The sequence below is a fragment of the Anopheles funestus genome, chromosome 3RL (assembly GCF_943734845.2).
Source record: "Anopheles funestus chromosome 3RL, idAnoFuneDA-416_04, whole genome shotgun sequence".
Lineage (NCBI taxonomy): Eukaryota > Metazoa > Arthropoda > Insecta > Diptera > Culicidae > Anopheles > Anopheles funestus.
The window spans coordinates 80,461,049-80,474,451 of record NC_064599.1 but is presented as its reverse complement, the minus strand read 5'-3'; the positions used below and the strand labels follow the sequence as shown (position 1 = coordinate 80,474,451).

The window sequence follows — 13,403 nt, the reverse complement described above, 5'->3', positions numbered from 1 at the left end:
TACTACACCGACCGCAACCTGGGCTAAGGTTTTTCCTTTGCTGTCAAATAAAACATCATCATCATTTTCGCGGACGGCGGACGGAAGGCAAAAGCAATTGCTCGCGAAATAACCAAATAATTGCGTTGTCTGCGGTGCAAGAGTGCAAAAATCATTGCACCTCTGCAGGCAACGTTCCGGGCAATCGTATCGAACGTAACGAAAGTGCCACAGTACGCAGCGGGAAAGCAGTACGAAACGTGCGAAATCGGGTGACCGTGTGAGTGCAGTGTGAAAAGCAGTGAAAAAAGAGAAAAGCAACCCCACTCGGTGTGCGCATTATTGCGTCTGGAAAAATGGTTCCACCATCGTCGGAAACAGTGTGCTGCACTGCTGCCACCACACGTTGGTCAATTTTTTGAATCGAATTCAGCCAGGGAGTCGTCGGCTTTCCGTGCGGAAGTGTAGAAAATTCTTCACAAAGCAGCACCAGTGGTTAGTGGCGGGGCAACTGGGCGGAACGAACATCGCTCTACGCACCCTGTGGTTGGTCGTGTGTCTGCGTGCGTGCTCGTGCGTAGTGTGTTCTTTTCGCGTAAAAGGGGTGTAGTAGCCACGCGCGGAAAGGGTGTGTGTATTGACGACGAACGGAGGGGGAACCGAGTGAGAGAGGGCAGCCAACTTCCGCTCGCCGCCGGGGTGTGAATAAAAGTTACAAAGGTAAGGGACGGGGCCTGATATACAGGCTCGTGAAACGAAGGGTTGAAATTGTGCAACCAGCGGCTTAAATTCGTGCAAAAATCTTACCCCCTCTAGCCTCTTTCAGCTCATATCAAGGATCACCGAGTTACAGTGTGCAAAATATAAATCATTAGAATGATCTAAATTAAGTCTCGCTGAGGAGATGCATAAATGAAGATACTATCATATTACTGGCTCACTAGTGAAACAAATGTATATTGCTTTAAATAAGCTGTAACCCCCTTCTAACCTTGTTTGGAGTTTGAGACAATCAATACTGTCTCCACCGGCTTTTATGAAACGTTTTTTTTTCCCTTCGCAGCGGTTGTATCACTTGCTATCTAAGCAAAGAACCTTGCAATTTGCATTGCACTAATGCACAGTAAGCTACAGAAAAGCTCATCGGTATACAAACAGATTTTCCTAATCATAGTCAACTAGATTGCATTTAAAAACTAGAGAAAGTATTCATTAGCTACATGCACCACAACCAACAACTCTGTACTGACTGAAACTGATGTCGAAAATATCGATTTTTTTGTCCCTCACTGTATGAACGGTACAGTTCATAATGCAGCATCCAACGGAGGATCACCGTTATCGACGACCCGGGTCATGAGCTCCGAGTGCTGCATCTGACCGAAACCGGGCCGAGAAGCGAATCGTCGGGAACTCGTTTAGAATAGTCGTGGCTTTTATCGCGCATTCTATTCGGACTGTTTGGGCTAACGAATTAACCAGTTTGCACGATGGAACGTTAGAAGTTCCGCTACGCGTTAGGGACAGGTTCTTCTTAGTTCCATCTACGACTCGTCTTTCGCGGACGTACAAATTTCTACTCTCGAACCACCCGTTGAAAAAGGGTTTTGTAATGGTTCACGTAACATTAGTGCAGCTTATGGCGGACAGTTTAAATTCTAAAAAGAAAAAGGTTCATTTAACTGCCTCACGTACTGAAAAATGGTGAAAAATGGGAAAATATTCTTATGTTTTTTTTCTTCTCCCACTTGCAGATAGATACCGTGTGGGGTTGGGCCTCTGCCCCGCTGCGTCTAGCGGCCAACAGAATGGGTGACGTACTCATATCGGATCGCCCACCGTCACCGGCGAGGTAAGTTGGCACCTGCCTGCTTTTTTTCTTCTCACCCACCTCGCCCAATTGTTTACCTTTATCTACCGGTTTATCACACCCATCACAGCAGACTATCACACACCTCGGAGAAACATCCCCGGGTGACGCTGCAGGAGCTGAACGTGTTGCGCCGCCACCGGGAGCTCTGCGACGTGGTCATTAATGTGAAGGGACGCAAAATATTCGCCCACCGGGTCATCCTGTCCGCCTGCAGTCCGTACTTTCGTGCGATGTTTACGGGCGAGCTGGAAGAATCCCGCCAGACTGAGGTTACCATCTGCGATATCGACGAGAACGCGATGGAACTGTTGATCGACTTCTGCTACACGTCCCACATCGTGGTGGAGGAATCGAACGTGCAACCGTTGCTGCCGGCCGCCTGTTTGCTGCAGCTCGCCGAAATACAGGACATTTGCTGCGAGTTTCTTAAGCGTCAGCTCGATCCGGAAAATTGTCTCGGAATAAGGGCGTTTGCGGATACACACTCGTGCCGCGAGCTGTTGCGTATTGCGGACAAATTCACCCAGCACAACTTCCAGGAGGTGATGGAGAGTGAGGAGTTTCTGTTGCTTCCGGTTGGCCAGCTGGTGGACATAATATGCAGCGACGAGTTGAACGTACGGTCGGAGGAGCAGGTTTTCAATGCCGTTATGGCGTGGCTCAAGTATAACGTTGCCGATCGACGGCAGCATCTGGCCCAGGTGCTACAGCACGTACGAATGCCACTACTCAGCCCAAAGTTTCTGGTCGGCACGGTTGGTTCGGATTTGCTGGTACGATCCGATGAAGCCTGCCGGGATTTGGTGGATGAAGCGAAAAACTATCTGCTGCTACCGCAGGAACGTCCGCTAATGCAGGGACCTCGGACGCGGCCCCGCAAGCCAACGCGCCGCGGTGAGGTGCTGTTTGCGGTGGGTGGTTGGTGTTCGGGCGATGCGATTGCTTCGGTGGAACGGTTCGATCCGGAAACGGCCGACTGGAAGATGGTGGCTCCGATGAGCAAGCGACGGTGCGGTGTTGGTGTGGCGGTGTTGAACGATCTGCTGTACGCGGTCGGTGGTCACGACGGTCAAAGCTACCTGAACAGCATCGAACGGTACGATCCACAGACGAACCAGTGGTCGTGTGATGTGGCGCCAACGACCAGCTGTCGCACGAGTGTCGGTGTGGCCGTACTGGATGGATTCCTGTACGCTGTCGGCGGACAGGACGGTGTGCAGTGCTTGAACCACGTCGAACGATACGATCCGAAGGAGAACAAATGGTCAAAGGTTGCGCCGATGACAACGCGACGGCTCGGCGTGGCCGTGGCTGTGCTCGGTGGTTATCTGTACGCGATCGGCGGTTCCGATGGCCAGTGTCCGCTAAACACGGTCGAGCGATACGATCCGCGACAGAACAAATGGTGCGCCGTTAGTCCAATGTCGACGCGAAGGAAACATCTCGGTTGTGCGGTGTTTAACAACTTTATCTACGCCGTGGGAGGACGTGACGACTGTATGGAGCTGTCGTCGGCGGAACGGTACAATCCACACACCAACTCCTGGAGCCCGATCGTCGCAATGACGTCCAGACGCAGTGGGGTAAGAATCAATAGAACATGCAAATTGAAGCACTACGGGACCGTCTCTTATATTCGGTTTGAATTTTACAGGTTGGACTAGCGGTGGTAAATGGTCAATTGTATGCTGTCGGTGGTTTTGACGGTACTGCCTATCTAAAGACGATCGAGGTGTACGATCCGGAAACGAATCAGTGGCGCCTGTGTGGCTGTATGAACTATCGCCGGCTAGGTGGCGGTGTCGGTGTGATGCGTGCTCCCCAAACCGAGAACTACATGTGGTAAATAGTTGCTTTTGCCCTTCCCATTAAAAACCCTTTTGCCCGCCCCGTCCGTTGTGCTCCTTCCGCTAGGCGCTGGCGCTCCAGACTCTCATTTTCCGCCTGCCGATTGCACCCCCTTTTTCCATGCAGAATTCAAAAGCTCCCGGTCCGGCTATTTCATATAGCCGGGAGCGTGTTTCGTATTGTGATAGGATGAGCGTTGAGAAATGAGAACAGGCCAGCACACGCAGTACATTTAGAGATTTAGTACTAATACTGTCTTCTAAACATAAAACACACAAAGCAACGAGTTAAAAGAACGTTGTTTTATGTTCTTGTGGAGATAAACGATAATGGAGTGAGTTCTTGTTAGCAACCATTTGCCTGTTTTGATTTTATTCATAATGCAGAAAATCGCGTGTGTGTGGCTTGTCATTCTAGTTATACGATCTTTAACTCGGTTCGGGTGTTGAGTGCATTATGCATACATTTATCTAATAAATCATCCGATAAAGTATAAAACTTTGATATGTTTAAAAATTACCCCTAAAAAATTGAACTATTTTTTGCCAAGCTTAATAATTAAACTTTTGTTTTATTTGCCGATTGAGCAGAGATTTCTAGTATACAAAAAATAAAATAATTGGTGGAGTTTTTTCAAAACTTCTGTTTGTTCCAATTTGCTAGAATTCACTCAAAAAATATAAACATTCAATGAATTATGGCCACGGAACGCCAAGAAACGAGTTAAAGATTTAACTACCGTTGCCTTTCATTTCGTTCCACTACATCCACCGCAATGCTTAGTGTTCATCCCCATCTCACCATTTGCATCCCGCACATCATCACTTTCTCTAGTAGGTTTTCATCCCCCTCACCAAAAAACCATTGAACCGCTTAACCCCACATCCCCCACTGCCTCAGCACATATCCATGCGCTGTGAGTAAAAGTGTGTTGCTTGCTTACTTCTGTTTTGTTTTCTTTTTTATGTTTTGTTTTTGATTTGCTCATTTAACATCATACTTCTTTCTTTTACTTACCTTTACTTTTAGGATTCGCAAAGATTCCGTTGTTTAACATTCACACAAAACACATTCGGCCAGCTTCTGTTCTTCGCTTTCGAACGGCACGAGGCAGGATTATTCAGTGCGGCTATTCGATGGTGTGTCGTGGAACAGAAGTGGTCCGTAAAAGTAAACGCCGTACGTTTCATACTGACTATCACATAAATCACCTTAGATTCGCACCGACAGGCGGAAGCGAAAGCAAAACAGTGCAGCATGATCTTTCGCACGGGTGGTGCACGTGCCAGAGGTGTACATTTGCACGATTTAAATCAAAAGTTTAATTATGATTCTTGATTTCAACACTCACACACATACATACACTCACTGCCAGCATACGGTACAGTAGCATGCGGGACGATTTCAAATTTCAACCCAAAGAAAGTGAAATGCGAACATAAGACCACATAAGTAGGTAGAGGAACGCATAGACAACAGAATGCATCAACGCTTAACAGATAAACGAATTAAAAGCTACCCATTCATCCCAACACCAAAACAACACACACGCACCCATTATGAAGGCATTAGTATGTAAGGATAAGTTCCCAGTATAATTTCTTCAGAAAAGAATTAACACACACTAACGTTAATTGTTTGATAAGCGGTTGTTTTTTTCGTATTCAAACTTAGCACCTTTTTTTACTTCCGTTTTCGGAAGTGTGTTTACCGGCAGAGCAAAAAGTGTCCAGCAATGTGGGTTATCGTTGCCTAGCAACAGGTGAAACATGTTTTGATAAAGCGATTTTTTTATATTATTATTTATACAACTTCATCCTTTTTATGTGCACTTTTGCTCTTTTGCTCTTTGGATGGTGTACAGTTATTAAAGTGTGTGTGTGTATTTTTTTTATTTAATTTCAAATCTTTTTATAAAGTTTATTATCTTGCGAAATGTGTCCCGATTAGTGTTGGTTCATACATCCATAAATGGTTATCATTGTAATCAATTAGCTAAAATATGTATTCCCGTTTACCGATTGGTTGGTATTAACGGCAATCTAATCAAAACGTTAATGGATAACTTGTTTCTTTTTCTATGCTTCATGTGTGTACGATGACACATCAAGCTTGTACATAGGTCCTTCACTCGATGGCATCCAGATCTCAATCTCTTTACATTCAATGAAGTTATCGGAACAACCTTCCGTGTAACTTTATTGCATGGGCAATAATTCTCTAGCCATCGTGAAGATGAAGAGTTGCGTTTTAGAATGCGAAGTTAGTAGTTTCATGCACACGCTTTACACATGAATCACCACCGCATGTGCTTTTAATGTATTCATTGTGTTGCAAACATGTGCTCCGTTATATACTGTTTTCATTTTCTGCACGATGCATTCTTTCGATATTTAGTTCAAGAGTAAACAAGGTTCTTCTGCAATTTAAACTGTGCAAAATAATGTTTTAGCACATGTACAGAACGTAAAATCCATTGTGAGCAGTTGGTTTCCGCTTTCGTATCGTTGCGGATCACGCTTACACTACGATGAAATGCTAAACTCAAGAGCAAACGAACTTCGGAAGTGGTCACAAAGTATTAGAAAAAAAGAAGAAAAAAAAAGCAGAAGAAAAATGCTGCTCCGTTTAGAGTGTAAGCCCCTATCGTTTAAGGATTTATGCTCAGCAACGCATAGACAATTGTAAATGGTTTCTCAGCAACTAAACGAAAATCGAAACAACTATGTCGACAACTAGTGAAAGAGTAGTGGTATCAACTAGTGTTAGCCTGAAGGAAGGAAATTTTATGCGCTGGCGTAACTCGATCGAAAAAAAAGGGAATGCTTCCACAGGTTTTCGACAGTTTCCCATTTCCATCTTCCCCCTTCTCTGTCCCGTTAGAGTATGGGATTTAATTGATAGGCATTCAAATCGATAAGATATGTTGATTAACGATTGATTTATCAGAATTTCGAAGAATTATAGCGTTGTCGCTTTATCTGTCCATAAGAAAAAAAAGAAACGTCGCCCAGACGTGGTCGTTATCTATTAGCGTACTAAGAAAATTAGAAAAACAAAAAAAAAAACGGATCAAGATACATCAATACAGTCAAAGGAAAAAAGAAAAATGTATCGTCTTTCGTGATTTGTTTGTCTGGAAGATTGTTACTATCGGGTCTAGGACTTCCTTGATCGTAAGAGCTGCTTGATTGCAGGATTGTGTTTGCAAACGTAGAAATCCAGGAACGCAGACAACAAATGCGTAAAATCACTTTCGGCAGTAAGTGCTTCTTATAAATCTTGTGGCTTAAAAAACCAATCCCACTTTTTGTATAAAGCAATGTTTCTCGTCGTAGCTAATGGTTCAGTTTTCGTTTCGTACGTTTCGAGCGCTTCGGTTTCGTTTAAGATTCGCAACAGATTAGGTTTGGTTAAAGTATCGCTCATCGGTTTAGTTATCTGCTAATTTATTAGATTTGGTGAAAATGGAGAAAGAGATTTAATTGTTGATGCTAAAGAACTGTACGAATGTGATTAAGAAGAATATTAAAATTATATATAACAAAAACAATGTACATCGTAACAAGACGAACGCAAGTTGAACAAGCTCCTTCCATTCGTTGTATCTTCGTGATGACATACTTTGGAACCATGGTTCTATTCAGATTAACCTTTTTTGTTTGGCGCCGTTTAGACTCCGATATCGTTTGCTGTAAGCGGTTCGAACCGTTCCATTACTCTAATGTGTTTTTTAGTTGAAACATAGATTAGACGACGTATTTTTAACATACCGAACCGAGATAGTGTAAGCTAATCTTTTATCACTTTATGGACGTTAACTGCTGGGGTCTCAATGTTGTGATAATCCAATGAACATGGAGTACGCGTAAGCTACGTTTAGTTAGTTGTCCATCGCACCGGTGAACGGTTTAGTTTCCTCCCTTAGTAGCATGGTGTAGTGAACAAACTTAAGCACAATGTCGAGAGAACCTGTCAAAAATGTGCGATCAACGAGGACCGTCATAAGAGAACAACCACATGTGTCGCTTGATAGTGTAGCGACGTTAGCGCCATCTGTTGGAAGTGTATCGGGACTAAAGCTCGGCGGTTCTTCGACTCCAGTACCCACCGGGATTGGTGAACCATTGACGGGACGCAGTGTGGACACGTTCTCCTCAAATCCATACGGGCAGCTCGGCGTCACTGCGTTTACCGAAGGTGTTTACACGAACGATGGTCACATTAACCCGGCGTTTAGTGAGGCGGTGGTGGAGAGTACTGGCCGAATGGTTACGGATATGGTCGGTGAGGAGACGATGGAAAAGTTGGAGCAACGATATGCGAAGGCAGTGGATACAGTCACCGATATCGAGTTGTCGGCGGGACAGATAGCGTTGGCTGGACGTTCGCTGGACTATGTAGCTGGCGGTGAAGAGGAGGAAGCGTTAGAGATGAGACAAGAGGTCCTCGTAGACGATGACCCGGACGCTGGTGAATTGCCTGATGCATTTTCCACCGAAATATTAGAACCAGAAGCAGATGCGATCGCGTCGGATCTTCACGAACTGGATGCAGACCAGCTGGGACAAATGGCAACTGCCCCGGGATATTTACCACAGATGGAGGTAAGTTACATCGAACTAAGAAACATACGTCATATCTATCGACCTTAGGTAATTTTTTATCGCTCGAACCAGACGAATGCGGACAGCTGATACGAACTGCGAATTACTTAACTGTTGTGCGTGGAATTTAAACGCCTTGATAACGTCTTTTCGAAACGTGACTCGTCGTGCCGTTCTGTGGATTATTTACTTATCAGCCGCTACAAACGCTTCGCGGTCTCGACCTGCTGCAGGGGTCCTCTAAATCGCTCACGGTCCACCCTGAACACCGCCGTTCAGGTTCTGTAGATTAACTATCTTTATTCACGAAACGATTATTACGAACGCACACAATTCGGTTTCACAAGATGATTATGAAGTATTCGAAGGAGTACCCGGTACCTTCTTACCTACACGATTCTCACAAAAGAGAATAAAATTTTTAATTTAAAACCATTCCACTAACTGCAAATGTGTTTCAGGACTCATAGCCAACATGCGCCACGCAAGATGATAAAGCTTGGCGATTAGCAACGGAGTTCAAATGCTTTCCTCTTTTTTGTAAAACGAAACCTTTGTACCGCAATAATGGGTGGTTTGTTAGAGGAGAAATTCTTTGCTAAATGTAGATTTTCCCCCCAGGCCGGCACCATTTGTCATGTTGGTGCTTACCCTACCAGCTGCGCAATGCGTTTTACGCTAGGGAATTTTCGTTTTATTTTTGCTCTAATTCTGATGGCCGGAATCATACGAAATGAGTGATGTCATTGGCGTATTACAACGCAAACATACGCGCGCATAGCAAGGGTTGTTGCGTTTTGGCGTGTGCGTTTCAGGCGCTTGTTTGGACGCGACGATTTGCGCTAGTGTTGGTTGCAATTTGGCGTAAAGCAACGAGACCCGTAGATCGGGTTAGCGATGATGCTGGTTGATGCTATATGTAGGGTCACTGCTTAGAATCGATTTCAACGTCAACCGGTGTGGTGCGTGGTGTGGACAAAATGGTGCGATAATGTGTCTTTTAATATAATAAACACACGACACAGAGAGAGGTGTAATGTGAGTGTTTCTTGCAGTGATCAAAGCAATAAAATTTGGTCTATAAAGCAATAAAGGAGCATGAATTTCAAGTGTCCACTGTGCGAGTCGTTGTTCGACACACAGGATGACCTTGGTGAGCACGTGAAAGAGGAACACACGGCGTACTACTACGACACCTATCTGTTGGTGCCGATGGTGCTGAATGACCTCGCGACGATTGGAACGACCACCACCACCGTGCTTACCACTCCACCAACTCTTTCGGTACACGACTCTGTTGAGCTGCATACCTATGCTGAACCGAGCATTCTAACTCTGTGTGTCGCATTGCTTTTTTAGGCACCCGATGGGGCTGAAGCAGATACGGATGGATGTTGTTGCTGCTGCGGAGACGATGCCGGCGGTGACGACGATCTGTGCGGTTGTGGAGAAATGTGTGACATGTGCGGCTGTGGAGGTTGCTGCGGTTGTGGTGGGCTTTGCGGCGACTTATGCGACTGTGGCGATTGTTTCGGGTGCGGCGATTGCATCGGCTGTGCGGACTGTCCGGATTGCTGTTCGTTCGATTGCTCCATAATGTGAGCCAAGGTTGGTTCCGTTTTTTAAACGAACAACTACCGTCCATCGTGGCCACCGGCTGCTCAATATCCGTTAACAAGTGTACTTTAAAACTGTGCCGTGTGTATCTGTTGAATTAAAACGCTCGAAACGAATGTGCCAAAAGAACGTGAGACCTTATAACGTTCGATCTGTGCAGTAGCAATAGGATGATATGTTGCCAGCTTGACGGATTGACGACTTCTAGAAGTGGGTTATATTTTGTTCTTACGTAGACTCTTAGCTTTTTGTGTACAGTAAACGTGGAAAGAGGGAAACGATCGATATTGTAACGCGCACGTGTTTAACGGGTTTGTCGCTAGACCGCTTATCGATACGCCAAACAATTTCTTCACTACAGCCTTCCCTGCTGTGTTCAGTATTTTTAGTGTATTTTATACGTCAAATGTTTACACGAAAATATAGATAAGATTATCTTGGAACGTGTCGGAGTACATGTGTGAAGATTATGTTTTGTTTTGTTGCGAGGTTTAATTATCTTTTGGATTGGTAATTAATTTAAAATAAGAAAATATGTATATATAAAAAAACTGTTGATTTTTGCATCTTATGCTTTCAAAAGTTATTTTTTAAAAAACATTCAATTCTCACCTGTACAAAGTCATAATTAACGGTACAGAACAGAAGAATTTAAAATAATGTGGAGCACCCGTTGTGCAGCAAGTAAGCGCCCTCTATCCGTGAGAGTTTGTACTGCGTGTGTCAACGGTAATGCATGCTGGCAGCTGAACACACGCGAGACGACCGAATACTGTCAGTGCACACAATTGTCTACCTTCAGGCGCACACCGCACAGTCGAAACGATGTTAACATATTTTTGAACCGTTTATATTTATCCTCCACCAAAAAAGGACATTGCACCACGATTCACACCGTAAAAGAGCGCACGATAAGAAGACTGAACGCAACATTATTTGGTTCGTATTTGTGTAATTCGTTTAGCAGAGCTGCAATCATGCCACTCGATAAACAACCACCGTGTGGTACGAGCGTATGGTAAAGTTTAGGGCCGGACCTGAAACCAATCGTGTGGACGTGCTGGTTCTGGTAGCTCTTACTTTAAACGTACTTCACCATCTGAGTGCTGTGGCGGGAACGGGCGGATCATGATGGAACCGGACCGTGGTATTGCTATAATGAACTTCAAGTGTCCGCTCTGTGATATGCCCATCGAGTCTCAGGAGAAGCTGAAGCAACACATCAAGGTCACGCACAGCCATTACTACTACGATACGTATCTGTTTCCACCGGAAATGTTGTTCCCGGGTGCATCGTCCAGTGCAACGGCAAACGTGGAGGGTGTGATCAGTAACGAACCGGTAAGGCGTTGCGGACAAGGCGGCTAGAGCAGGCTTGAGCATTTTTAAAACTGTTTCCTTTCATCATCCCATTTTAGCTTTCCACACAGGAAGTGACAATCGAGCAGGCGGAAGAGGAATGCTGTACCTGCTGCGGCTACGAAGAGTCCGGGCAGGGTGGTGACTGTGGCTTTTGTGACTGTGAGGACGATGCACAGGGCGAGTGTGACGACTGTCTGGTGATGTGAATCTGGCCTACCCTTCTACCGCAACTCTGCTTTATTTCCGTTTCTATTTACTTCGTTCGACATGCATGCCAAAGCTGGGGAGATTCCGATACTAACAGCGGAAACAAACGCTGCTCCATAAGCGCAAGCATATTAAATCAATACGAAACGACAGCACGTACCACCATCACCAGCCTCACACCAAAATTTGCGTTTGCCTGCCTGACAAAGGATGTTTTATTCGCTCGAAAGTGCCTACACACAATCTGTTTTTCTATGTCAGCGTGCACACCGAGAAGTAAATGGAAGTTTTGCAACAACAAAAAGAATTGGAAAAGCACAGCACATTTGCAGTCCACCACAAAGAAAGGAAGAGAAGCATGCCACCAGAATCCGGAGGTGGCAGTGAAGGAGACAATTGTATTACAGCATACACTCTACCAAGGCACAAACATAATGTCACCAGAAAATAGAGAAAATTCAATCGGATATGCCAAAACGCTTGCCTCCTTTGGATGGAGAGGTAATGGCCAAGGACACAATGCTTCCTTCTCAACGGATAAACCCTCCACGAAAGACTGTAAATGTCCTCCTTTTTATCTCACCAGTTCCAAGTGTCAATACGCTCCAGACATCCCAAACAAACCACCGATTAAGTGTTAAGATTTAGAACGATACACATGAGCTTTCTCTATTTGCAATCCAAGCTGATCCCCGGGTCTCTGTACGGGTGTTGATACCCGACACCGGAAGGGTGAAGTTTTTCTCAGTAGCTTTAAAGAAACAGAAACAGATTTCATTTACGGATTTCTCTGTCACGCTAGGATGTAGTGCTGAATGTTAGGATGTTCAACCTTGTAGCAAGGAACGTGTTTGAGGTTAGGTTTAGAAAGCAAACAGCAAAACTTTTACTCATTGTTAACAAGCGTAGAAGCGGGAGTTGGTAGTAGTCGATGTAAGTATGTGTACTGTATGTGTGCTTATGGTTCTAGTTGATAGATGGCAAGAATGGCAATACTTAGACTGTAGTACGATACACGATGCACTCCAATACGGTATGATCATTAGCCTAATGGGTTTACTTAAAGTTAGGAGAGTCTGATAGCGTATAACGAACAGGACGAACGTGTAAATTTTACGAAAGGATTGACTCGGAGGTCATATATAGTACATAGTACCAGTATCCGTTAACATGATGCTGTACAATGATAATGATGTTGTGTAGCTCAAGAATTCTTATTTTCCATTGCCAAAAAAGAACAAAACCGCGCTGTAAAACGTAGAATACAAGACTGTAGATGAAATCACCTGTAGTGCAGGGTATGGCACCAAGTGCTGTCAAATAAGTGACACAAATGTCCCCCCTTTATCATCACACTCCCATTATCCCGTTTCCCACTGCGATGGAATTGCATTTCTAGCCGTGACTTGCCTATTTCCACGTAGGTCTTCTGATATTAGCACAGAGTATAGAATAGGAACTCACTCCACAACTCACGGTGATCGTTTGTGTTAGAGTACGAAATGGATCAGTTTTACCTGCCGATATGATGTTAAATTCCAGTTGAGAAGATTTTATAACTAACATTAAACCCCATTCGTAACCATTTCTTCCCCAAAAGCTTTGAAGTAGACCTTCAAGCTGACCTCAGTTAAAGAGATAGAAGATGAGCAGGGGGAGCTTTAGCTCGTAAGTTGTATTGTGTTTGATATATGATTTAAGTAACTAAAAGAAACGCCAAAAGAGCTACTATTCGGTGTGATTATCTGTTTTATATATTGGTAGTTGCACTAGGAATAACAAATCAAGCTCACCAAAGACACGTATAATGTATAGGATATACATACATGATATAGCTCTTACCTGTTACACGTACTTTTAGCGCATTGAACGCACTCGTAAGCGAACTTTGGAGTACATTTGGAAGGTGT

At 44.5% G+C, this 13,403-nt stretch overlaps 3 protein-coding genes across 5 annotated transcripts; all 3 read left to right on the top strand.

Annotated features, from left to right (window-relative positions):
- Window positions 1–32: 32 nt before the first annotated feature.
- Window positions 33–6,704, top strand: LOC125771629 (kelch-like protein diablo). 2 transcript variants are annotated; one of them, XM_049442433.1, is made up of 5 exons: window positions 33–699; window positions 1,734–1,831; window positions 1,923–3,435; window positions 3,507–3,694; window positions 4,730–6,704. In XM_049442433.1, exons 2-5 carry the CDS (start codon window positions 1,788–1,790, stop codon window positions 4,752–4,754), a joined length of 1,770 nt encoding a protein of 589 aa, XP_049298390.1. In that variant the 5' UTR covers window positions 33–699; window positions 1,734–1,787; the 3' UTR covers window positions 4,755–6,704. The 2 variants fall into 2 exon arrangements, with proteins under 2 accessions (XP_049298390.1, XP_049298389.1); XM_049442432.1 differs by having other exon boundaries at window positions 1,920–3,435.
- A 2,524-nt stretch (window positions 6,705–9,228) lies between these two features.
- LOC125771630 (uncharacterized) lies at window positions 9,229–10,379 on the top strand. The gene is made up of 2 exons (XM_049442434.1): window positions 9,229–9,591; window positions 9,667–10,379. The coding sequence occupies exons 1-2, from the start codon at window positions 9,406–9,408 to the stop codon at window positions 9,907–9,909; spliced, it is 429 nt and encodes a 142-aa protein (XP_049298391.1). The 5' UTR covers window positions 9,229–9,405; the 3' UTR covers window positions 9,910–10,379.
- Window positions 10,380–10,560: 181 nt separating this feature from the next.
- LOC125767173 (uncharacterized) lies at window positions 10,561–12,736 on the top strand. Of its 2 annotated transcripts, XR_007418747.1 has the most exons (3): window positions 10,561–11,265; window positions 11,343–11,994; window positions 12,080–12,736. XR_007418747.1 is itself a non-coding variant. In XM_049433487.1 (2 exons), exons 1-2 carry the CDS (start codon window positions 11,053–11,055, stop codon window positions 11,490–11,492), a joined length of 363 nt encoding a protein of 120 aa, XP_049289444.1. In that variant the 5' UTR covers window positions 10,561–11,052; the 3' UTR covers window positions 11,493–12,736. The 2 variants fall into 2 exon arrangements, 1 of the variants encoding a protein (XP_049289444.1); XM_049433487.1 differs by having other exon boundaries at window positions 11,343–12,736.
- Window positions 12,737–13,403: the final 667 nt, after the last annotated feature.